At 45.3% G+C, this 25,142-nt stretch overlaps 1 protein-coding gene across 1 annotated transcript in view; it reads right to left on the bottom strand.

The window, feature by feature from the left end:
- The window catches only part of LOC126419592 (uncharacterized), a 68,801-nt gene extending 43,950 nt beyond the window's left edge, over positions 1-24,851 (bottom strand). Inside the window, exons 1-3 of the mRNA XM_050086779.1 lie at positions 24,597-24,851; positions 14,875-15,015; positions 4,793-5,250 (exon numbers count right to left, since the gene is read on the bottom strand). Coding sequence (XP_049942736.1) covers positions 4,793-5,250; positions 14,875-15,015; positions 24,597-24,851 — 854 coding nt within the window. The remainder of the gene's footprint in view (positions 1-4,792; positions 5,251-14,874; positions 15,016-24,596) is intronic.
- Between the last annotated feature and the right edge of the window lie 291 nt (positions 24,852-25,142).

Genomic DNA, 25,142 nt, shown 5'->3' with positions numbered 1-25,142 from the left:
CCCACATTGATTTCTGCCTTTATATCATGCAGTGTTGCTTGCCTGTTAACACTGAAAACTTCACGCAAACGCCACTGCTATTGGTCGTTAAGTGAAGGCTGTTGGCCACTGCATTATCCTTGGAGAGAGGTAATGCCTGAAATTTGGTATTGTGGTCACTATTTTGACACTGTGGATCTCAGAATATCGAATTACCTAATGGTGTCTGAAACGGAATGTTCCACGTACAAAGTCTATTAATTCGCGTCGTGGGGCTATAATCACGCCGTAAAACTTATCATATGAATTTACTGAGCACGAAAACAACTCTGCCAATGTATTGTCCTTTTATACCTTGTGAACGCGGAACTACTGTCATCTGTATATGTGCACATCGCCATCACATGACTTTTGTTACCTCTCCCTGTCTGTCTCTTTCTCTCTCTCTCTCTCTCTCTCTCTCTTTCTCTCTATTCAGAGTGGTCCATTGATACATCTCACGAAATAAGCATCAAACGAAAAAACTACAAAGAACGAAACTCGTCAAGCTTGAAGGGGGAAACCAGATGGCGCTATGGTTGCCCCCTCTAGATGGCGCTGACATAGGTCAAATGGATGTCAACTGCGTTTTTTTTAAAATAGGAACCCCCATTTTTTATTACATATTCGTGTAGTACGTTAAGAAATATTAATGTTTTAGTTGGACCACTTTTTTCGCTTTGTGATAGATGGCGCTGTAATAGTCACAAACAGTCAACCTCAATGCATTTGGCAATACGTGTAACGACATTCCTCTCAACAGCGAGTAGTTCGCCTTCCGTAATGTTCGCACATGCATTGACAATGCGCTGACGCATGTTGTCAGGCGTTGTCGGTGGATCATGATGGCAAATATCCTTCAACTTTCCCCACAGAAAGAAATCCGGGGACGTCAGATCCGGTGAACGTGCGAGACATGGTATGGTGCTTCGACGATCAATCCACCTGTCATGAAATGTGCTATTCAATACCGCTTCAACCGCACACGAGCTATGTGCCGGACATCCATCATGTTGGAAGTACATCGCCATTCTGTCATGCAGTGAAACATCTTGTAGTAACATCGGTAGAATATTACGTAGGAAATCCGCATACATTGCACCATTTAGATTGACATCGATAAAATGGAGGCCAATTATCCTTCCTCCCATAATGCCGCACCAAACATTAAGCCGCCAAGGTCGCTGATGCTCCACTTGTCGCAGCCATCGTGGGTTTTCCGTTGCCCAATAGTGCATATCATGCTGGTTTACGTTACCGCTGTTGGTGAATGACGCTTCGTCGCTAAACAGAACGCGTGCAAAAAATCTGTCATCGTCCCGTAATTTCTCTTGTGCCCAGTGGCAGAACTGTACATGACGTTCAGAGTCGTCGCCATGCAATTCCTGGTGCATAGAAATACGGTACGGGTGCAATGGATGTTGATGTAGCTTTCTCAACACCGACGTTTATGAGATTCCCGATTTTCGCGCAATTTGTCTGCTACTGATGTGCGGATTAGCCGCGACAGCAGCTAAAACACCTACTTGGGCATTATTGTTGCAGGTCGTGGTTGACGTTTCACATGTGGCTGAACACTTCCTGTTTCCTTAAATAACGTAACTATCTGGCGAACGGTCCGGACACGTGGATGATGTCGTCCAGAATACCGAGCAGCATACATAGCATACGTGATACCACGTACTTATAGGTTTGTGATTATTACAGCACCATCTATCACAAAGCGAAAAAAGTGGTCCAACTAAAACATTAATATTTTTTACGTAGTACACGAATACGCAATAAAAATGGGGGTTCCTATTTTTTAAAAAACGCAGTTGACATCCGTTTGACCCATGGCAGCGCCATCTAGCAGGCCAACCATAGAGCCATCTGGTTGCCCCCTTCAAGCTAGACGAGTTTCGTTCTTTGTAGTTTTTTCGTTTGATGCTTATTTCGTGAGATATTTGGCCCCGTCACTATCAATGGACCACCCTGTATATGACTTCACCGGACAAAATATTAGCCTAACCTTTAAAATACCATGTAAGTCGGTTTTGAGCGGTGTGGACGGCGAAGAGCCGGTACGTTGTGGTCATTTGACCTTCCATCGTGGAGTAGATCACGGCAGTGAAATGAGTGTATTTGTCTGTCTTTTGTATGTAACTTGCAGTAAAATGGGACATTTGCTATTATTAACAGAAAGGAGCCCGATTAGTTAGTGTGTCAACGAGGACTGCAGAACTTGTCTGCAAGGAATGATGTACCACTCGGTCAAATAACATGGCGTAAGAAAAGGTCGTGATCTACTAGTACCAGAGCCGAGTGTATCGCAATGTCAGTGACAGTTGATTTCAAACTAAACACGGATTAATGCTGCCTGTGAATACAGGTCCATCTCAACCAATTTCCCACAGAACGTTGCGAAGGGAATTGCATGCTGTGGAGTTTGCAGTCGGGCAATTCGACATGCGTGATTACTCACACAGGACATAAGCCTGTACGTCTTTAGTGAATAACCAACACGGAAAAGATTTGGTATATGACTGGAGGCATCTACTGTGGTTCGACAAGTCGCGATTTTGCTACTTTTCAGCTGAACGGAAGGTGGCGAATGCACCGAAGGCCAATGAGGCTTTTAACGGGCAGTCTGTGGGGAGTATCGCTTACGCAAGAGGTGGTTCTGTGATGTTTTTCTTTTTGCTTTCTTTCGTTTGATGACTTGATGTCCTACTCGTTTAAATTGCTATGAACGTGAACCAGGGTGTTTATTTTAACATTCTCGGATGCCAAGTATTGCCGTTTCTTCTGTATCTTCATTATCCTTACTGTCGTTTTCCAAGATGGCAACAGAAGGGCGGCATGCTTACATTCCTGGTTTTACTCAGGCAACCTATCGAAGCTCTACTAACCTGCTAAATCAGGCAGTCGTCATCGTATAGCAAATTTCTATCGCTAGTAGGAACACCGAATAAAACGTAACAATCAACATCTCCACAGATTAATAGCTATGTCGGATCTAATCATCAATGAGCAGGTTCTGCTGGAAGTGGCATACTCGAAGAGACTAATGGACTCATTTTCTCTTCGAATTGAAGTCATTAGCTAGGTCAGAGACGGTAATACACGGCATTAGCATGTCGTCTTCTGGAGGTGACTAAATTTTTTGTTCGGTATTGTTATTTTGCAGTGCACTATTTCGAAAGCTCGGTTCTCACTGAGACGATACGACATGCGACTTGTGATACGACGCAGAAACGACCCACACTGGTAGGGCGCATGGGAACGTAGTGGAATCGAGTTAACTGATTCACACTATGGATGACAGCCATATCACATCCACCCATACCTCTGTTGTATCGCCCGGCGCAACACAGAATGCCGGTTACTTCACACAACAGTGTCTTACGACACAGGGGGGAGGAAAGCTAAATTTCAAGTCATCTAATGTGCTTCGAAAAAAACTGCTTTATGTAAATAAAGCAAAGCTGCACCGGTATCTCTCTCTGGTTTCTCAGTAAATCATTTTTTGTGTAAAAAATTAAAAACTTCCGTTTTTAGGTCAGCATGTGCTCTCCGCTATGCAGTCTTTCTCATTCGATTCCAAGGAAACTATTCAGTAAAAGAAATTAATTCTTTTGCACCCTATACTATCGTATCACAGCTTGATTATGAACTGCCCACAGTTATTGTGATACTTCGAAATTAAGTATATCACTGCGCATATTCTGAAAACTTTGCAGTGAAAAATGTAGCAGCTAGAGACTTTGCGGTTTGCGGTCATACACTGATGTACACGAAATGTAGCTAAAATAATGAAATTGTTTTTAATTCCGGAAGGAAAGACACCTCTCTTTTCAATCTCAAATAAACTGCGTGATGCATACTCTTGCTTGTGATGAGGTCGCCATGCATGAAGCTGTTGTCTGCTATGCGGAGATGTCTTGTGTTACTTTTCTTCTTACGCTGTCGATTCAAACCAAAGAACCGTAGACCTTCACATGTGCTTACAGTCTGGAAGGACATCAGCACTTGTGCAGAGTTCACTGCTAAACAATCAGCGGTGTTTGATTTCACTTCAAACCCAGTAATGTTTCTTCTGAACACATCTAAAACCGAATCGTATACCAGCTTGATCTACTGATGAGCCGTGGAAATTCTATCTCAAATGTATTAGTTTGTATCCATTATTTATACATTTACGATATTGCATTAACTACCATACTAGGTGGTCCTACTAAAACTAAACTTTTTATAGTGGCATTTTTAACGTCACTGAAACACTTGCACTGACTTACTTTCTCGTAACAAGTAGCTACTCAGCAGGAAAAATATCAAGACGAAAAGTCTGACACAGCCCTACTTTATCGGAGTAGCTAATACTACTTTCACCAAAAAGTGTAAACTATCTAGACTCATTAAGTAGAACTAATAATTAATGGAAATTGTGTTTGTGTTGAGAGAGCTCATGAGAAATCACAGGCGAGCTATATTTGGTATTTACAGCACTGTGCGGGTGAACCCCGTACTTCCTTTTATTTCAGTTTCCTGAGCTTGAAGTAATGGTAAACCACAACAACGCTATCTTCAGAAGAGCTTCTGATTGCAGCTAAGGAAGAAACATGAATTGTGCAGTCTTGTTCTTGTTGTATCGCTCCAATGGGAACACGGATGTCGTATGGATAAACATCACGTCACAAGACCTTTATTACGACGTGTCGTATGGCATATCGTATCATCTGAATAGGAGCCATGACTAATAGTGCAGCTTGGTGCAGTTACCTGTAGTACTCACGCTATAGTTATTTGATGGTGTCTGACATTTTCCACTATCTTCTCATACATCTGCTCCTCTGTGCTGCCATCTCCACTTGTTTTGATCTGTCTGTTCATTTTACTTGTTTTGGTGTCACCATCATTGCCGTGTCGATAACTGTTTATTGCCACCTCAGCAGATACTTGGACTGCAGCCATGTTGTCGTTGAGGACCTCCAGCTCTGCAGTGAGGTGCAGCATGAGTGCCAGCAGGGTGCTGTCCAGAAACACTGTGGACTGCGTGGTCAGGGTGGTGAACAACAGCTGCAGGCCGTAGACTACCTCGTAGGTGGGGGAGGCCCTCACGTCCACTCCCGGTAACCACGCGGCCACGGGGAGGCCCCGGTTCTCGTAGGAGCTGCCATTGGTCGCTGGGGCCACAGCAGAGCTGAGTAGCGGCGCCACGCCCCACGAGATGTAGCAAACCACGTGCGACACCTGCCGACACACAGCAGTGTTACCAACCTATTACCTGCGTAAAACTACATTTTTTATTTGTTTATTCTTTCGTTTATCCTGTCCAGATTTCAACATTCGACATCTCTCTTACATCAGACCTAATAACTTACAGTTTTTACACATACATATAAGGGCTGTTCAAGTTAGACACAGACAAATACAGTAAAGCTGGAAAAATTTATGACTTTGTCTCGACACGGTAGTGTAGCTGAGCTGGTGAAATGACGATACTGTGTATCATATGTGAAGAAATCTTACAGTTTTCCATGTACATATACGTATAGGTGTCGTTCAATTGTAACACAGACAAAACCTGTAACTGGAAAGGTTTATGACTCTACCAAGACGTGGTAGCGTATCCATGCTGACGTTGTGATGCACCGTGCAGCTTGTATGAACTTCTTTAGACACCTATGCTATTTACACTACTGGCCACCAAGAGGAAATGCAGATGATAAACGGGTATTCATTGGACAAATATATTATACTAGAACTGACAGGTGATTACATTTTCACGCAATTTGGGTGCATAGATCCTGAGAAATCACTACCCAGAACAAACACCTCTGACCATAATAACGACACGCCTGGTCATTGAATCAAATAGAGCTTGGATGGCGTGTACAGGTACAACTGCCCATGCAGCTTCAACACGATACCACAGTTCATGAGGAGTACTGACTGGCGTATTGTGACGAGCCAGTTGCTCGGCCACCATTGACCATACTTTTTCAATTGGTGAGAGATCTGGAGAATGTGCTGGCCAGGGCAGCAGTCGAACATTTTCTGAGTCCAGAAAGGCCCGTACAGGACCTGCAACATGCCGTCGTGCATTATCCTGCTGAAATGTAGGGCTTCGCAGGGATCGAATGACAGGTAGAGCCACGGGTCGTAACACATCTGAAATGTAACGTCCACTGTTTAAAGTGCCGTCAATGCGATCAAGAGGTGACCGAGACGTGTAACCAATGGCACCCTATACCATCACGACGGGTGATACGCCAGTATAGCGATGACGAATACACGCTTCCAATGTACGTTCACCGCGATGTCGCCAAACACGGATGCGACCATCATGATGCTGTAAACAGAACCTGGACTCATCAGAAAAAATGACGTTTTGCCATTCATGCACCCAGGTTTGTCGTTGAGTACACCATCGCAGGCGCTCCTGTCTGTGATGCAGCGTCAAGGGTAACCGCAGCCATGGTCTCCGAGCTGATAGTCCATGCTGCTGCAAGCGTCGTCGAACTGTTCGTGCAGATGTTTGTTGTCTTGCAAACGTCCCCAGCTGTTGACTCAGGGATCGAGACGTGGCTGCACGATCCGTTACAGCCATGCGGATAAGATACCTGTCATCTCGACTGCTAGTGATACGAGGCCGTTGGGACCCAGCATGGCGTTGCGTATTACCTTCCTGAATCCACCGATTCCATATTCTGCTAACAGTCGTTGGATCTCGACCAACGCAAGCAGCAATATCACGATACGATAACCCGCAATCGTGATAGGCTACAATCCGACCTTTATCAAAGTCGGAAACGTGATGGTACGCATTTCTCCTCCTTACTCGAGGCATCACAACAACGTTTCACGAGGCAACGCCGGTCATCTGCTGTTTGTGTATGAGAAATCGGTTGGAAACTTTCCTCATGTCAGCACGTTGTAGGTGTCGCCACCGGCGCCAACCTTGTGTGAATGCTCTGAAAAGCTAATCATTTGCATATCACAGCATCTTCTTCCTGTCGGTTAAATGCCGCGTCTGTAGCACGTCATCTTCGAGGTGTATCAATTTTAATGGCCGGTAGTGTACAGCAACCATTTGTGACAGCAGATGTATGTATGTAAAACATTCTCGGTTTTCTTGTCGCGTCAATTCGGGATAAAATCTCAAGCTTTCGATGATAGCCTCCATCAGTCTTCACTGCTCCTGTTGTGGCCATTATATAGCCCGTGGATGGCTTCTGATTGGTCGGCTTGTGATTGGTCGGTGATTACGTATTGCTGTCGCAGACGGTGTCAATATGTGCGCTGGTGGCGCCACCAATTCCGTTGGAACGTAAACCTAGGAAGGAATGCCTCTGCTGCTTCTCTGCATCGAGCGCTCGTTTCCATGCACCGCTCAGACAGTATTCGCTATCACGGTTAAAATTCTTCTCGCTCATTCTTATTTCAACAGCGTCCTTAATAACAGAATCCCAGTATGTGGAGGCCTGGGACAAAATTTTTGTTTCATAGAACAGTATTTTATGATTGTTAGTGAGGCTGTGCTTCGCAATTGCCGATTTCTCCAGTTCTCTATTTTTAATATGCCGTTGGTGTTCTGCACAACGGTCGGAAACGGTAAGAATGGTCTGAGAAATATACTTGCTTCCACACTCGCAGCGGATATTATAAAATCCAGGGACCCTGAGGTCGAGACTGTCCTTAACAGTGATCATCATCTCCTTAATTTTCTTAGGAGGACGAAAAATCGGTCTTATACTCCGTCTACCCAGGACTCTTCCGATTTTGCTGGATATAGCGCCACAAAAAGGAAGTACTGCAATCGGTGTTTCATCCTGTGAGTGTGCAGCATTTTCACGTTTCCTTTTCTTGGAGAACGCTGCCTTTATATCGCGTGCACCATACCCATTATTTCGGAACAAGTACTTCAGATGGTTAATTTCGGACTTCGTGGTCCTCGTCAGAAACAGTTTTTGCTCTATGTACCAACGTCTCTCTTCTGAACAAGGTGGTGGAAACTCTGTGCATTAAGGTATAAATCGGTATTCGTCAGCTTACGGTACACAGAGTGGCCGAGACGCCCGTCCGCCTGTCGTTGTACTAATACGTCTAAGAATGGCAGCCTTCCTTCCTTCTCCATCTCGACAGTGAATTGGATGTTCGAATGTATGCTGTTCATGTGTTCCATTAATTGTTCGAGAGCTTCTGCGCCGTGTGGCCAGATCATAAATGTATCGTCAACATAACGATAAAATAAGGATGGACGGAGGGGAGCCGAATCTAATGCACGTTCCTCAAAATAATTTTAACCAGTGACGGAGACAAAGGAGAGCCCATCGCCATACCGTCAGTCACTTCACAAAATTTATTACCATACAAGAAGAAGGTGATCGTCATCACATGTCGGAAAGACTTTATAGTTTCTGGAGGAAAGAGATCCGCCAGCATTTTCAAAGTGTCCTCCACAGGAACTTTGGTGAATAGCGATACCACATCCGCGCGGACTAGAATGTCATTTGGACCAACTCTAATCTGTTTGATTTTCTCAATGAGCATCTGGGAGTTTTTGATGTGATGTTCACACCGGCCGACTATAGGAGTCATCAACTTTGTTAGGTATTTGGCCAGCTTGTAGGAAGGAGAACCAATTTCACTGACCATAGGTCTCAAAGGAACATTACCCTTGTGGATGGATCTTCGGTAGTCCGTACAACCTGGGAGGTCTAGGAGCTCGGACAGACCGGAACTTTGATGTACAGCAGAAAAAGCATGGAGCTACTGAAGAATTCCTGTCTGCCAGATGATGTTACGAAAAATCTCAGAGTTCTAGACCCCCAGGTTGTACGGACATTCCGAAAAAGAGAAATATATTAAGATCGAAAATAAATTGAAGTGTTAGGAGGTCTTTTCTGAAGATATTAGTTTGGAGTGTGCTGTGCCGACCGGTAGAGACGGTACACAACTGTACACACAGAGGACGCCACACAGCAAGACTAGTCACCAGTGTGGTGTCACATATAAGGACTAGTCAAATGAAAATGAGACAGATGGAAGAAAAGCAAGTAACTATTTATTATTCCAAAAGTAGTAGCCATAACTGTTAATACGTTTATCCCTCTGTGAGACAAGCCAGTCAATGCCCTCATGCAAAAATGTTTCTGCTGCACGCACATAGGTTGTTTCGAGTACGGTGCAAAAGTTTCTCTGGGAAGCCCTTACACATCCTCTACACAGGGCCGGTGTCTCCTCATGGGATTCCCGTATTTTTGGATCCCTTAAGAAATAATTTTTTTCCTTACTGAATTTCGATCGGGCTGACAGCATCTTAGTACGCTGATCTTCAGCCTACAGAATTTTTACAACACAAGAAGAAGATAAGAAACCATAAAAGCAGGCGATGAAACGGTGACTTAAATTGTAAAACGGCGGAAAATTGTGGAAAGTTAAAACATAAAACAAATGGTTGGCGATGCTAATAAAATACACAGGAAGCAGACAAATAAAACAGTAGACAGAAAATTAGAAAACACGGCGACAGTTTGGGTTCTGTTCGCAAGAGATATAAAAATCACTCCCAGCGACAGTATGATTTTCGTTCGCAACTCTTCGGAAACGACGCACAACACTTAACACTCACTGGAAACACTGCACTAAAAAGTCGGCACGAAGATGACACACCACAGCCAAGGGTAGATGGAGGGGGGACCTGGACAGATTAGGGGAAAAAAGGGGGAGGAGCGGAAAACGAGAGGGGGGGGGGGAGGGAGAAAGACATTCGTGGCCGTCAATTTGCTTCGGACGAAGAGGTGCACACCTGGGTACAATCATGATCCGTAGGCAACTGAAAACGATTTTCCATGAAGGCATTGACCGTCTTATCTTACAGTGAGATAAATTTATTAGCATTTATGGCGATTACTTAAGAAATAATACAGAGTTTACTTACTTTTTTCCATTTATCTCGCTTTCATTTGACTGCCTCTTATAGTTATGGTCAGACGCCTTAGAGGGCGCACGTAACGGACCATGTTACGCTTCCGCCATACGTCATTAAAATAGCTCTATCAATCTGCAATAGTTGTGCTCTGACGTCACAGAGGGCTCACCTAACAGGGACTATATCTTGATCGCACGTGACGTCAGACAAATAGTTCGCAAATGAAACGAACAAGTGGCTCTACTCAGTCAGGTGTTGCAGAGGATCCCCAGTGTCTCACAACACGATATTGCAGTGCTGTACGACGCAACGTTCCTTCGGACAAGCGTGTTGTTCTTAACAACACAGGCACTGCAATATCGTATTTATCCGCCGATACCGGAAAGATACTTCCAATTAAAGTGTTGTTCCTGTACGGGAATTACATAATGTGTGTGCGAGTGCAGGTTGTGACACATGAACGTCGACGTATGGAAGTTTGGGTCTGGCCGTGAATGGTACACAAACAGCCAAAGCGGTTGAGGCGACCGTTTGCGTAAAGCGAGAAATCTGAGTTCGAGTCCTGGTTCGGCACTAATTTTAATTTTTATTCGCTTATAAAGCTGATGACTATTCGTATTCGCAACTGCGAATACGTTTCATGTACATAGTCTCACAGTGTCGCAGTCTCTTTCGCATGCCACGGTGACATACACACTGTCACTGCCAGCAGAGTCAGACTGGACATACGAGGGTTGGAACTTAAATAGTGGCAACCATTTATTCACAACGGATATAAAAGAGTTACATGTTTGCACCTGTTACTATCCTCCAAAGTAGTCACCAGCGTTGTGTAGATCCCGTTGCCAACGATGTGGAAGGCGTAAGTATACCGCTAACAGAGCCTGTTCTGTTGATGGTGCGAATGGAGCGGTCTACTGCCTGTCGAATCTCTGGAACATTTCAGAAGCGAATGTCACGAAGTGGTTCCTTCATCTTCGGATTCAAATCAGTCACAATGACTTAAATGGTGGATGATACAGTACTTCCCAGTCCCATCGACAGAACAGAGCAGGCACAGATTGCGCTGTATGCGCCCGCACATTGTGGTGCAAAATGATGAGTGGGTTGAGCAGAAAGTGTCGCCGCTTCTTTCGCAAAGCTGGTCGCAAGTGACGCTCCAAAAACGAACAGTAATACTGTCCATTGAAGGTCTGCCGTGGAGGAACGTATTGCGTTAGGATGGACACCATCACAGTCGTACACGAGAAACACAATAACTTTCACCATATTGGGGCTCTGACGCACTTTCGACTTTCGTGGCGACCCATAATGACACCACTCGTTGAACTAGCGTTTCAGTTTGGCTCGTACGATGTGGCCCATGTCTTATCCAGTGTTATGACACGGCGAAAGAAAGACTCTCCTTCGCGCTCATAGCGCTCCAGGCGATTCTGAGCAGCGTCGCAATGCATCCATTTCTGCATTTCCATCAAGTCATCCGGAAAGCATCGTGATGCAAATTTTCGTATGCCCAGGCGTTCCTTAAGGATGCGAAGCACAGTCGTATGCGCTAATCCGGTTTCGTGGGCAAGCTCACGAATCGTATGGCGTCGATCAGCGTGCACTTCTTCTTCAGAGACGCTAGGACGACCTACTCGATGCATGTCTGCCACAGTTTGCCGACCTTCGTTGACGGCTTTTACCCAACGTGCCACCGTTCTGTACGCCAATGCCGATTCCCGCACGCCTCTTGAAGACCCTGATGACACTGCCGTGCTGTCCGACGTCTGGCACATTGAATCTTGATCCAACTCCGTGTTTCGAAAACATAGTGAGACTGTGACTGTGCTTCCCTCGATTGTGCGCACGCCGGTGACGTGGGACGGGCAAGTCCATTTGCTCGGAGGTAAAGTAGGTATGTCAATAACGTGTGCTATCAGCGACAATAGTAGATTCAATGATAATGAAATCAAGACCCTACGCTGTCGACAGGCATTGATATACATCAACGGGGACAGTCGAAAATGTGTGCCCCGACCGGGACTCGAACCCGGTATCTCCTGCTTACATGGCAGACGGTCTATCCATCTGCGCCGCAGAGGGCACAGAGGATAGTGCGACTGCAGGGACTTATCCCTTGCACGCTGTCCGTGAGACCCACATTCCCAACTTTATGTCCACACACTACATTCGTAGTGCCCCTGCCCGTTACACTCATTACTTGCGGCAGATAACCTTACCGAGTCCCGTTACAGTTCGGGCAATACGTTTGCATCCGCACAGAAGAAGAAGGTCAATGGCCGCTTAGCCTTAACTATATGAAGATGGTATCTGTTCTTTCGGAGATGTTCGAAAGATCAGATACCATCTTCAAATAGTAGATTCCACTGCATAGGGTCTCCACAGCTGTGTTGCCACTAATTAAGTTCCAACCTACGTACTACATTGACGTTAGTCAACATTTACTGTATTCGAGAACAGACTAGTTTTGAGAACGTTAATCACGTTGCCAGGCCTCATCATCACCAGCATACTGAAGGTACACACCGTACATAATCTCCCTGTAAATCACTGTTATTTGTATATTTTTATCTGTGTACCCAAAATTGTTTTGTTGTAGTTCCATTTCGCACTGTGACGTGCACTGTGGCGTGATTAGCAAGCCAACTCAGTGCAGCAACTACTTTCTATGGTAGGGGGTGCTCTTCCTGCCACCTTCATGTTGGACGCGAAGTGTATTTGTTAAACACAGCAGAGTGTATCCTTGTATGGGAGTCAAACGTTGACCCTAAAGAGCCCAGACAGAAGAGAGACTCTTTTGAAATGTGGTGCTGTAGACGAATACTGAATATTAGATGGGTAGATCGAATAATTAGTGAGGAGGTATTGAGTCGAATTAAGGAGAAAAGAAATTTACGGCGCAACTAAAAGAAGGATTAGCTGACAGTACGTATCCAGAGTCATCAAGGAACCGTCAGTTGAGTGATGAAGTGAGGGACGGAGGCTTGAGTACAGTATTCAGGTTCGTCCGCCCGGTTGGCCGTGCGGTCTAAAGCCGTCGGCAGACGGACCGTGCATCCGAACGTTGAGCGTTGAGCGTGCCGAGTTTCTGACGTCACAGCATGGAATAGCACGCTCGGGAGTCTTTCCGAACGTGCAGAGCAATATCTGGCATGTCAGATATTCTCAGCGTGCGTCTGAACGTTGACCAATGACATGGCACAACGCCACCTACGTCACACGCACGCCGTCTCCCTTCAGTACAAAGTTGTGACGCGCCATATTGGCATTCATTTCAAGCCTATACGTATATATGCCGTTCCGAGCACCAGCAAATTGAGAATCACTGCAAAACTCATTGTTAACTGTGTGATTCGTTCCAATAAAATAATGAGAAACATCATATTCGCGGAAAAATAATTATTGTAACTTGCGTATAATGAGAGTAGGCTATTTGAAGGCAGCGACACACAAAAGATCCACCCAAAACGCATTGTTCTTGGTACAATGTGTTATAATTAAATTTCAGTTAATAAAATATCTACGATTATAAAGTTTTTAGCAAGAGGTAAGGTACTATTATTAGATATAGCAGATGCGATGTTGGTATAGTGTAATGAATAGCATCATTGTATACTATTGAGGTTTTTTCGTTGGGGCGGTCGTTCGCGTCCTGACACGACAAATTTTTTTTTTCCTAACATTCGCGTTTTTATTAGGTTCTGATACTTTATTATTAGTATAATATAAGTATAGACTCTAATGTTTGATTTTATGTAAATACAAGTTTACCTTTTTTTGAGGGGTGACTTTGTTCGATTGGCTTAATCTAAAGGACAGCTGACGCTACTTGTATAAAGGTATTTTTTCTCTTTTTTCTTTTACGCTTCGTAATTGACATGTTGCAAAGATTCTGCTACTGGGTACGAACAGTGATCAAGTAAGACTGACCTTGGGGTTTTACTAAAATGTGGGAATGATGAAATACTGTTTATCTTATGCGGAAAGTATTCCAATTTTGTAACGCACTGCTTGTAATGGAACTTTTATAAGCCTCTGTCCTTATTGATTGGAGATGGTACTTTCCTTTTCGTGGACGAAGGGGGAAATATGCATTTTAATAGAGCTAACGTGGGAATTTTACGCGCCCGTTGAGTAAACAGTGTGATTAACGAACTAGAAACATCCCTCAACTGTCGCTTGAGTGCGTTGCGATCGTGTATACCACGTTGGGGTCCGCGTACCGTATGCAAAAGTCGCATCATTCCTGAGCGTTGAGCAGCACGTTGAACTGGGCACGCTCAACGTTAACGTTCGGCAGCACGGTCCGTGTGCCGACGGCTTAACGCTCGGCTTTCCGGGCGGGAAGGAGCGCCAGTCCCCGGCACGAATCCGCCCGGCGGATTAGTGTCGAGGTCCGGTGAGCCGGCCAGTCTGTGGATGGTTTTTAGGCGGTTTTCCATTTGCCTCGGCGAAGGCTGGCTGGTTCCCCTTATTCCGCCTCAGCTACACTATGTCGGCGATTGCTGCGCGAACAAGTTCTCCATGTTCGTGTACACCACCATTACTCTACCACGCAAACATAGGGGTTACATTCGTCTGGTGTGAGACGTTCCCTGGGGGGGACCTAGGGGGCCGAATCGCACAATAACCCTGGGTTCGGTGTGGGGCGGCGGAGGGGTGGGGTTGCGGACCACTGCGGCTGCGGCTGCGGCGGGGACGGAGCCTCTCCGTCGTTTCTAGGTCCCCGGTTAACATAACAGAGCATAACGTATTCAGGTTCAAGCAGATGTAAGTTAGAGCACTTATTCATAGACGAAGAGACTGGCACAGGAATGCCTTTCATGGGGAGCTGCATCAAACCACTCTTCGAACTGAAGACTGTAACAAGCTGTGTAGTATCTGATCTCGCTCGGTGGTGTGATTGGGAAGCACTGCTGTAGGTAGTGGTGGGGCACCTGCAGGAAGATGTAGAGGCGGAACCCGACGTCGCCGTAGCGGCGCCGCCTCGCCGCCGAGTCCGGGAAGGCTGCGCGCGCCTCCCCCAGGAGCTGCAGCAGTTTTCGCAGGCGCGCCCCGTCCAGCGAGAACGACACCACCTGCCGGAAATCCACGTACAAACTGCACTCACTAGTCACTAGTACCTGTTTTATTGTACATCTACACACATAGTCCGCAAAACATAGTACGTGTGTGGCGGGGAATACCTTGTACCACGACTAGTCATTTCCGCTCGTATTCCACTCGCAAATAGAGCGAGCAAAAAACGACTGTCTGAAAGCTTCCGTAGGAGGCCTAATTTCTCGCGTATTATCTTCATGGTCCTCACGCGACGACGATGATGATGGGTTTGTGGGGCCCTCAACTGCGCGGTCATCAGCGCTCGTACGAAGTCCCAGTTTTTACGCAGTCTAATTTTTACACATTCCAATTTAGCCACCGTCAAGAATGATGATGATGAGGATGAAATGATGAGGACAACACAAGCACTCAGTTCCTGGTCAGAGAAAATTCCCAATCCGGCCGGCAATCGAACCTGGGACTCCGTGATCCAGAGAAAGCAACGCTAGCCACTAGACTTGTCCTTAGGCGAAAACTACAGTGGCGCCAGTAGAATAGTGATGGGCAAACTCGTTCATCCTATCCGGCCGCTGTGGCCGAGCGGTTTTAGGCGCTTTAGTCTGGAACCGCGCTGTTGCTACGGTCGCAGGTTCGAAACCTGCCTCGGGCATGGATGTGTGCTGTCCTTAGGTTAGTTAGGTTTAAATAGTTCTAAGCCTAGGGGGCTGATGACCTCAGATGTTAAGTCCCATAGTGCTTAAACCATTTGAACCATTCGTTATTCCTTGGGAACTAGTTCACTGATGATCGCTCTTTATTTGGGAACCATTTTTACTCGTTCACCGTTCATTTGTGCTTGGTATGCGGTTCTTATGAAAAACTGAAAATTAGTAGCATAGGTGACTGAAGATGGAAGGTGCCAAGAGGGGGCACTTGCCTCCGCTCTGGAGTACAGTATTTTTATTCGTAACAGAATTCTCACACACTTGTAATTTTCGTGATTCTGCAAAACCTCTCGTTTAGCCAACTGCAGCGTTCTGTGGCTGATCGCAGTGAAATAATATAAGGTGACGCACGAAAAACCGGCCCCGAGTACAGACTGCTCGCCAATTACGCAGGATTTGTTGACCGCTCGGAGCAGAATAGATAAGGATGTAATAATTAGGCAGTGAATAAATAAAAAATAAGCTAAATCAAACAACAACTTCGAAACAATAGATGACAATTGGTAGGGGACGATGAGGTCTAGTACTGGGGGCTGATTTTTCGTGCGCTACCCTGTACCACTGAAATAATATTGTACGAGTTATCATATTCTCTCTACAAAATGTGACACCAGACACTCGGTTATGGAACGCGGACTTCATTCGGTTGTAAGTCAGTCTGTCTTCCGTAACAATGAACATGCTCTTTGACCTTGGACCAAAACAATTCGGAAAATGGTCACTAGTGTGTGCCGTGCCGACTTCCTTTGCATGTGTAATGAAAAAATATTGCCTTTTTACAAGTATTTCTTCTGCTGTTTATCACCGAGCGAGATGGCGCAGTGGTTAGCACACTGGACTCGCATTCGGGAGGACGACGGTTCAATCCCGTCCCCGGCCATCCTGATTTAGGTTTTCCGTGATTTCCCTAAATCGCTTCAGGCAAATGCCGGGATGGTTCCTTTGAAAGGGCACGGCCGATTTCCTTCCCCATCCTTCCCTAACCCGAGCTTGCGCTCCGTCTCTAATGACCTCGTTGTTGCCGGGACGTTAAACACTAATCTCCTCCTCCTCCTCTGCTGTTTATCGAAATAGTTAAGTAAGCTGATACGACGTTTTGTTACCTGGAAAGATGTATGTAATGCATATCACGTAATTTTATGTAATTTGCGTAATTATAAAATACATTTTAATTACCCGTCATGCACGCTCAATAGAATACGAAAAGAACCAGAAGTTCAGAGTTCAAAAAAGGTTTGAAACAGATCTAGAACGGGTGTGCGCAGCGGACAAAACGAACAACTCTATACTGAATTAACTATGAGCAGTCATCAGTGGAAGTGAGACGAGTGGCCACGCGAAGAAGGACGAGTCCGGCCGAACGAGACCGAGAGAAATGGGAACGGGACCGAGGCTGGAACGAGACCGACCGGCGTACCGTTGCGGGAACGAGACCGACTGTTTCCCGTTCCCGCGACCGAAGTGAACTATGAAAGACCGTTCCTTAGAATTGGTTCATCGCTCTTTATGAACTGTTCCTTAGGATCCGTTAGTTCGCGAACGACCCATCTCAACAGTAGAACCGTTCTGCACTCGGCTTCAAATGCAGGTTCTCTAAATCTGCGCGTAGTGGCCTGCGGAAAGCAACGTCCTCTCTTCAGGCATTCCCATTTGAGTTCATATGTCATCTGCGTATTACTTGCCTACTGACAGAACCTATCGGTACAAAGCTACCAGCCTGCTTTTGAGCTACTTCGATGTCCTAGTTTAATCCGACCTGGTGGGAACCCAAAACATTCGAACAGTACTCGAGAATGGATCGCACTAGCGTTCTATACGCCGTCACCTTTGTGGATGAGCTACACTTTCCCAATATTCTCCCTGCAAAACGAAGTCGAGCATTCGCCTTCCCTACTACCAACCTGACAGGCTCACTCCGTGTCATGTTGCCGGCCGATGTGACCGAGCGATTCTAGACCCTCCAGTCCGAAACCGCGCTGCTGCTACGGTCGCAGGTTCGAATCCTGCATCCGGCATGGGTATGTCTGATGTCCTTAGGTTAGTTAGGTTTAAGTAATTCTAAGTCTAGGGGACTGATGACCTCAGATGTTCAGTCCCATAGTACATGAGCCATTTGAACTTGAATGTCATATCGCTTTGGAACGTACGCCTAGATAATTTATCGAAGTGGCCGTGTAAAGATGCACCCTATTACTGCTGTTTTCGAACGTACAGGACTATTTTTGCTTACTCACACGCTTTAACTCAGGCTGTATATTCCTACAGCCACTCAACGATGATTCCTTCCCATGAACCACAGCGTTATTTGCAAACAGCCTTACATTGCTGCTCACCCTGTCCGTGGCGTCATTCGTAAGTATAGGGATTAGAAGCGGTTCTATCACGCTTTCATGGAGCACCCTTGACGAAACCCTTGTCTCTGATGAACACTCGCCGTCGATGACTACGTACTGGGTGCTATTCATTCTTGCATGACTTCTACAAGGACATTGCACAAGTTAAAAACAAAGCTCAGTCCACAAATACATGTGCACCAAACCTTGGTCTTAAACTATAAGAAGTCGGAGGTCATATTCATGTTATATCGAAAGCTGATTATCGGACATTTTCGTGAAACAGTTTCTCCAATGCCTCTTAATTTTCTATCAACAGTTTCTGAAGTGACTGCAAACAGCTGCTATGTATTTTATGAAATGCATGACACGCAGCGGTCTGTGTGTCCTTTTTTATCACTAATGGTGTTGGTTAGTGACCAGCGTCACAGTATAAATGTGCATATATTATTTACGTATTTTGTCATCTCGTATCAATAAGGGAATGTTGTTTATACTACTGAACATCAAAAAAATAACGATTACCCATATTTAAGAGGTGGTGTGTCAAATGTGCAGGGAGAGTGAGTCACAACTGTTCGTTCACATCTAACACTTCACCTATATGTTATTCTGTAGTTGAGTATAATGGATGCGTGTGTAATGTAGTGTCACCTTCGTGTTATATGACGATGATAACGTAGGGAGAGATTGGTGTGGATACAATGACAGTTTCTTCAGACGTAATCTCACATCGCAAAGTGTTCGGACTGAACACTACCAAGAAAATGGGGGCGCCTTTTTCCAGTACTGTGAACCCTGGTTCAACAGAAGTATCACTTGGCAGCACCTGTAGCTCTGAGCCGCAAAGCGGATTGTGAAGAGATAGGGGAAAAATCTCAAATATGTGTACCCGACACTGTTTTACGAAAACAGTACTTGAGTTTGGTTGAGCTGAGAGGCTATTTTAAAAGTGATGGCAGCGTCATCACTGAGAAGAAAAGTGTAGGATCTTATTGATTTCCTTCTTTTAAATCGGGTCCCTCAAAAATATTGGCAGTAAATATTTTTTATTTGTTAGCGTAAATCGCGAAATATGAACAAGAAAGATGTCACACACATTTTTATAACAGAGCGCCATGGGTGTCCTGTGAGAGAGCAAAAACTTATTTTTCTCGGTTTTGAAGTATGATACGATATACACATTTTCAGATTTTTAAGAGTGGGTCAGTTCTCAACAATATTTTATTTGTGTGTGAAAACTGACATCACATTTGAAGATAATTACTTTGAGGCAACATTGGACTGACATATTAAGTAGAAATTGGAACATTGTTAATGTTGCTGATTTCCAAATAATCCCGCCACACGAAATAGTTTCCTCCTTAAAAACATAATACTCTCTTTGGAGTGCCGTAGATAGTGTGCAGCTGGCACTAAGTGATCATGTGGCCGTACACTGGGCAAAAGGAGATCCGACACGATATTAGGAGGAATCCCATGACTTTCGTCACCACAGAGTACGGCTATCTGAACCATTTTACAACTGTCAACCCTTGGTCCCCTTGGTCTTCCACAACAGTCCTCCCCCCCCCCCCCTCTCCCTCACCCCGCTCACCATATTTCCTTCCACTGCTAAGATGACCATCCCTTAATGTCTCAGAACTTGTGCTATCAACCGATCCATGGTTTTAGTCAAGTTGTGCTATAAATGTATTTTTTGCGCAGTTCGATTCGGTACCTCATAGTTGTTTGTTATAGCCATTTAACCTTCAGTATTGTTGTGTAACAGCACGATCAAAAGCTTCTATGCTCTTCTTGTGTGGATTGTTTATCGTCCACGGTCCACTTCTCCATAACAGTACACTCGAGGCAAATACCTAACATTGAAATTTACGTCAGGTGTTAAATATTTCTCTTTTTCATAAATAGTTTTACTGCTGTTGTGAATTTGCGTTTTAAATCCTCTCCACGTGGCTTGTCTCAGTGTAGAGAAACTATTCTGTCTCAGATATCTGTGTTACAGTGGGTTTAATGCAATCAGCTAACTCTTGAAATTTTCGTTAATATAAGAGCAATAAAAACGTTAAAATATGTTTTTATATAAAAATGAAAATGCCGTATCTGATCGAAAGTTTTCGGGCATCTGTAAGTGAAGGTTAATATGTGGTGTGTACACCCTTCGTCTTTGTGGCGGCTTGAACTCCTTGGGGACACTTTCAATGAGCTGTCTTAACGTCTGTGGTGGAATGGCTGCACATTCTTTCTCAAGAGCCAAAATCAGAGATGATACTGTGGCCTGGAGTGAAGTCAACGTTATGATTCATCACAAAGGTGTTCCATTGGGTTCCGTTCGGCATCCTGGACATGCTAACCCGTTCGAAAAATCTCATTGTTCACAAACTTACAGATGCTGCTTCATGACAGGGAAATTTTCATGCTAAATACAAGCAGTCATCGGCTCCGAACTGTTCCTCCACCGTACTTGGCACACACTGCTGTGAAATGTGTTCATATCCTTCCGTATTTAGGGTTTTCTTAAGCGCAATAAGGGGGATACACCCTAACCACGACAAACACCCCCATGTAATAACACGACCTCCTCCGTATTTCATGGATGGCACTAGACACGATGAGAGTAATGTTATCCAGGCATTCACCACATCCAAACCCATCCATAGCATTCCTGCACGGTGTAGTGTGATTTCTCATCCTAAATCACTCGTTGCTGTCATCCACTGATCAGTGGCGGCTCTTTTTACTAGATGGGGCGTCATTTATCATTGGCTACCGAAATGTGCGACTTATGAGGAGTTGCTCGATCATTGTACCCCATTGTTCTTAACTCCCTGCGTACACTCATTACGCTAGGTGCGCTGTTAGTAGCACTTTGCAACTCACGACTGATTCCTTCCACTCATTTCATGCGATTTTGACAGCCATCCTGCAGAATACTCGACGGTCCCTGTCCGACAGCAAATGAGATCTGGCTGCCCTCGTTTTATCTACGGTTGTTCCTTCGTCGTTCCAACGTCGCAATCACACCACCAGCATTCGGCTTCAGCAGCTTTCGAAGAGCTGAAATGTCCCTGCTGTATTTGTTACTCAGGTAACATCCAAATTACTAGTCTTCATTCGAAAACACTGTTCTCTCCAGACTGACCTATTCTGCTGTTACTGGTTCTCCACTGACAACACAATACTCCCCATCTCCTTTTTAGGATTTCAAACCTCAACTGGAGGCTTACAGATCTACTTTATTATCTGTCAGTCGGTCTACCCGTCTGCCTGTTAAAATATTTTTTTCTCAGTAACTGATTGACGTACCAAGTTGAATTTCATGTCACATACCAAAAGCTACGGTACCTTAATGGTGGTGGAAACTGAAGCATCTAAGTCAATGCAGTCAAAAAATACAGCCAGAGAACTCATTCGTCAAAACCTGTAGGTTACTTCCCGTTAACCGAGTAATTTTAAATTTGGCAGTAATCAAGATGTCACACTACAAGTAAAGGAAAAAAACCAAAAGCGTTGGTTTGTAATTGTACCACACGAAAGAAAGCATTTTGTCATTTGTTATCCGACTGCCTGTCCGTCTGTTAAAACCTCTTTTCTGGGAAACGGGTAGACGTATCAAGTTGAAATTTATATCACATACTACGGTCTATGGTCCCATGACGGTGTAAAAACGTTAAGCTTCTAAATCAATGCAATCAAAATATATGGCCATTTATGTACCATATTTTGATACTCGCAAACTCTCTCACTAAAAACTGTCGAGTACCTCCCGTTGACCTAGAATCATGAAAATTGGGAAGAATCAAATGTTCAAACGTGTGTGAAATCTTATGGGACTTAACTGCTAAGGTCATCAGTCCCTAAGCTTACACACTACTTACCCTAAATTTTCCTAGGGACACACACACACACACACACACACACACACACACACACACCCATGCCCGAGGGAGGACTCGAACCTCCGCCGGGACCAGCCGCGAAGAATCAAGGATTTACAGTAGAAGTAAAGGAAAAATATCGGAAAATTTTGAAGTGGTAATTATATAACACAAAACGCTATTTTTTTCGTCATTTCTTATCCGACTTTAATCTTAAAACATTCTCAAAAGACTTGGAACTCCCAGGACTGATATCCTGCCAGTGTAAGCGTCGGTAACAGGTAAAACTCGCCGAGATTGTCAATTTCTGGGGTGTGTTAACTGTCTGTGTACGTAATTAAGTTTGTACAGAACACTCAGAGTGAGCCTCCTACACGCCCCTGGCCAATTTTTTACTGTCGGGTCCGCATCTCGTGTCATCTAGCGCCACTTGCGCATCACATAGGCGTGTCCGGATATTTTTGATCAGACGGTGTTTATCGAAAATACCATCTAACTAAATTTCGGAACCATTATTCAAATGGTTCAAATGGCTCTGAGCACTATGGGACTCAACTGCTGTGGTCATAAGTCCCCTAGAACTTAGAACTACTTAAACCTAACTAACCTAAGGACAGCACACAACACCCAGCCATCACGAGGCAGAGAAAATCCCTGACCCCGCCGGGAATCGAACCCGGGAACCCGGGCGTGGGAAGCGAGAACGCTACCGCACGACCACGAGATGCGGGCCCGGAACCATTATTATTTTATCTATTATGCACGGTGTGCCATTTCTCTGGCGCGTTGTGTATCCGGCACTATCGATAGCGACTTGTATTTCTGTCTCCGTCTGGTTCGGCATGCGCAGGCGCTGAGGCGGCTGCTGCCCTCTGGAGCGTTTTTCGCGGGGGGCCGCCCGCGCTCGGTTCGGCAGTTGGATTCGCACCGAGCTGGTGGTATTTTGCCTTCCGCCCCGGCACGGAGGTGCGGTCTCGTTGTTGGCGGGCCTCGTTGATTTGGCCGTTGGGCGGTGTGGCGTGTTGGTGATGTGCTGTAGTGGACAACTGATGGATCCCCGCACGCGATCGTTCGAGGTTGTCCGCCTCTGAGAAGGGTGCCCGATATCGCTTGGGTTTCCGCACCCAGGAATTGTAAGGACTGCAGGACAGGCTTTCTGTGTGTTTGCTCTGTCCTGTCTGCGTGGCGGGGTTCGTTTCACCTTACTTCAGCTGTTGTTTATATTTTCTGCTTGATTCCGTTTTGGCCGGAGTCTAGGTGTCGAGTTTTCTGCTGGTGTGCACCCGGTCGTCGACCCCGTTTTCCCGCCCGGGGAGGGCGTATCTGTTGGTAGGAATTATTTGGTAGCGTGTGTTTTGCGTGGACCCGGTGTGCTCACGCGCCATGATTCTGAGTTGAAATTACTGTGGTCTGGCTGGCTCGGTTGCTGGAGTGTGTGTTATTGGTTTTGTGGCTTGCTGGGGACTGCGCACGCGCCTGTTCCGTTTTGTGATGTGGCAGCAGTCTGATATTTTTATGTGTGCTTGTTAAGTTGCTAGCAATTGCTTTTAGCCTTGTGCTTGCTTATTTTTATTTAAATTCCTGGGCATTGACATTTGCCTGTTCTTTTACCTTTACTTATTTGTAGTGTCAATTAAGCCTAAGACGATGTCCAAGATGCTAGCAATTGATTTTAGCCTCATGTGTCCTTAATCCTATTTATATTCTTGGGCATTGCCATTTGCTTGTTCTTTTACTCTTATTTATTTGCTGTGCCAGTTAGCCCTAAGATGATGTCAGACCTTGGTATCTGTCAACCTTATTTAGATACTAGCGCTCAGGTGCAATATTGCCGGGCCTATCCCTGATTTTGTCATTAATTGAGATCCTTTTATACTGTATATTTTAGTAGTAGGTTTGGCAAGTGCACTTGCGTATGGTATTTATTATTCCCCCTCCCCCCCCCCCCCCCGCCCCCCTTTCTTCTTCCTTCGAGTAAACTGATTTTGGTAAGATAAGTTAGGTGGCCTGTGTTCTTTTATTACCTATGTAAGTTTGCCTGCTGCCGCAGTCGTAACATGTTTTGACTGGCAAGCGGCCCATGTTGGCTAGAGTTTGAATGTGGTCTGCGCTGTTGATGTTGGGCTTTGCCGTACATATATGTATTATTTGAGCTAGTCATGTACGTGTTGTTGTGTTAAGGGTTTTAGGGCATTTTTAATTGAGAAACCTTTTGGAAATTTTATAACTTTTAAAGAAGGTATAGGAAGGAGTAACTTCGACCGAAAATTTAATTGTAAATTATACATTTGTGCTTCACATTATAAAATTTAAGTGTATTAGGTGAAAGTATGTAGTTGAATACACAATGATTATTTGTTAATGTATCAAATTGTAAACAGTTTTGAAGTTTCTGAGTTCACCTGTGGCATATAACATTTTTATTACCTCATATTGTAAGCAGCTTGATTTGTTTGTGTCACTGTAATTTGTAAGCCACAGTGTAATTTATTACAATTAATTGTTTTGGGGAAATAAACCTTGAATTGCATGTCCCCTTTTCATTAACAGAATCCCATCCAAATCGTCCACTCATACGGCGAGTATCGATGTCACTCAATTTGTTGATTAATACGTCGATATATCGGGAATTCAGAAAATTGTGTCACCTCCAGCAGTGCGGACTTTCTGGGACTGAGCGTACCTTGACAGCGAGGCCCAGTATGGTGAGCGTGGAGTGTGCGTTGACGGTGAGCACCTGCAGGTCCCGCGGGGGGTCCATGAGGAGGTTGAGGCAGGAGGTGGTTATGAGGAGGCCGTGTGCCAGCAGCACGGCGCACAGCGTGGCCAGGCGCCGGCCGCCACCGGGCAGCGACCACTGGCCCAGCAGCCGCAGGCCGCCCACGTACGGCTGCAGAGTCGCCTCCACGTCTGCCAGCGTGGTCTGGTCCTGCTGCATCTGTGGCCGATCGTAAACAGCGCTTCACCCTGAACTAACGAATGTACCGATAGATGTGTCTGCAGTCCGGGTGTCGTGGTCCTACACAGAAAAAAACTTTTCTTTTTTAAATTGTGGTAAGGCCTTATGGGACCAAACTCCAGAGGTCATCGGTCCCTAAGCTTACAGACTATTTAATCTAACTTAAAGTAACTTACCCTAAGAACAACACACACACCCACGTCCGAGGGAGGACTCGAACATCCGACGGTGGGAGCCGCGCGGACCGTGGCAACACGCCCAAGACCGCAC

The sequence above is a fragment of the Schistocerca serialis genome, chromosome 9 (assembly GCF_023864345.2).
Source record: "Schistocerca serialis cubense isolate TAMUIC-IGC-003099 chromosome 9, iqSchSeri2.2, whole genome shotgun sequence".
Classification (NCBI taxonomy): Eukaryota; Metazoa; Arthropoda; class Insecta; order Orthoptera; family Acrididae; genus Schistocerca; species Schistocerca serialis.
The sequence above is the reverse complement of the archived record's forward strand: the minus strand, read 5'-3'. Positions and strand labels throughout refer to the sequence as shown.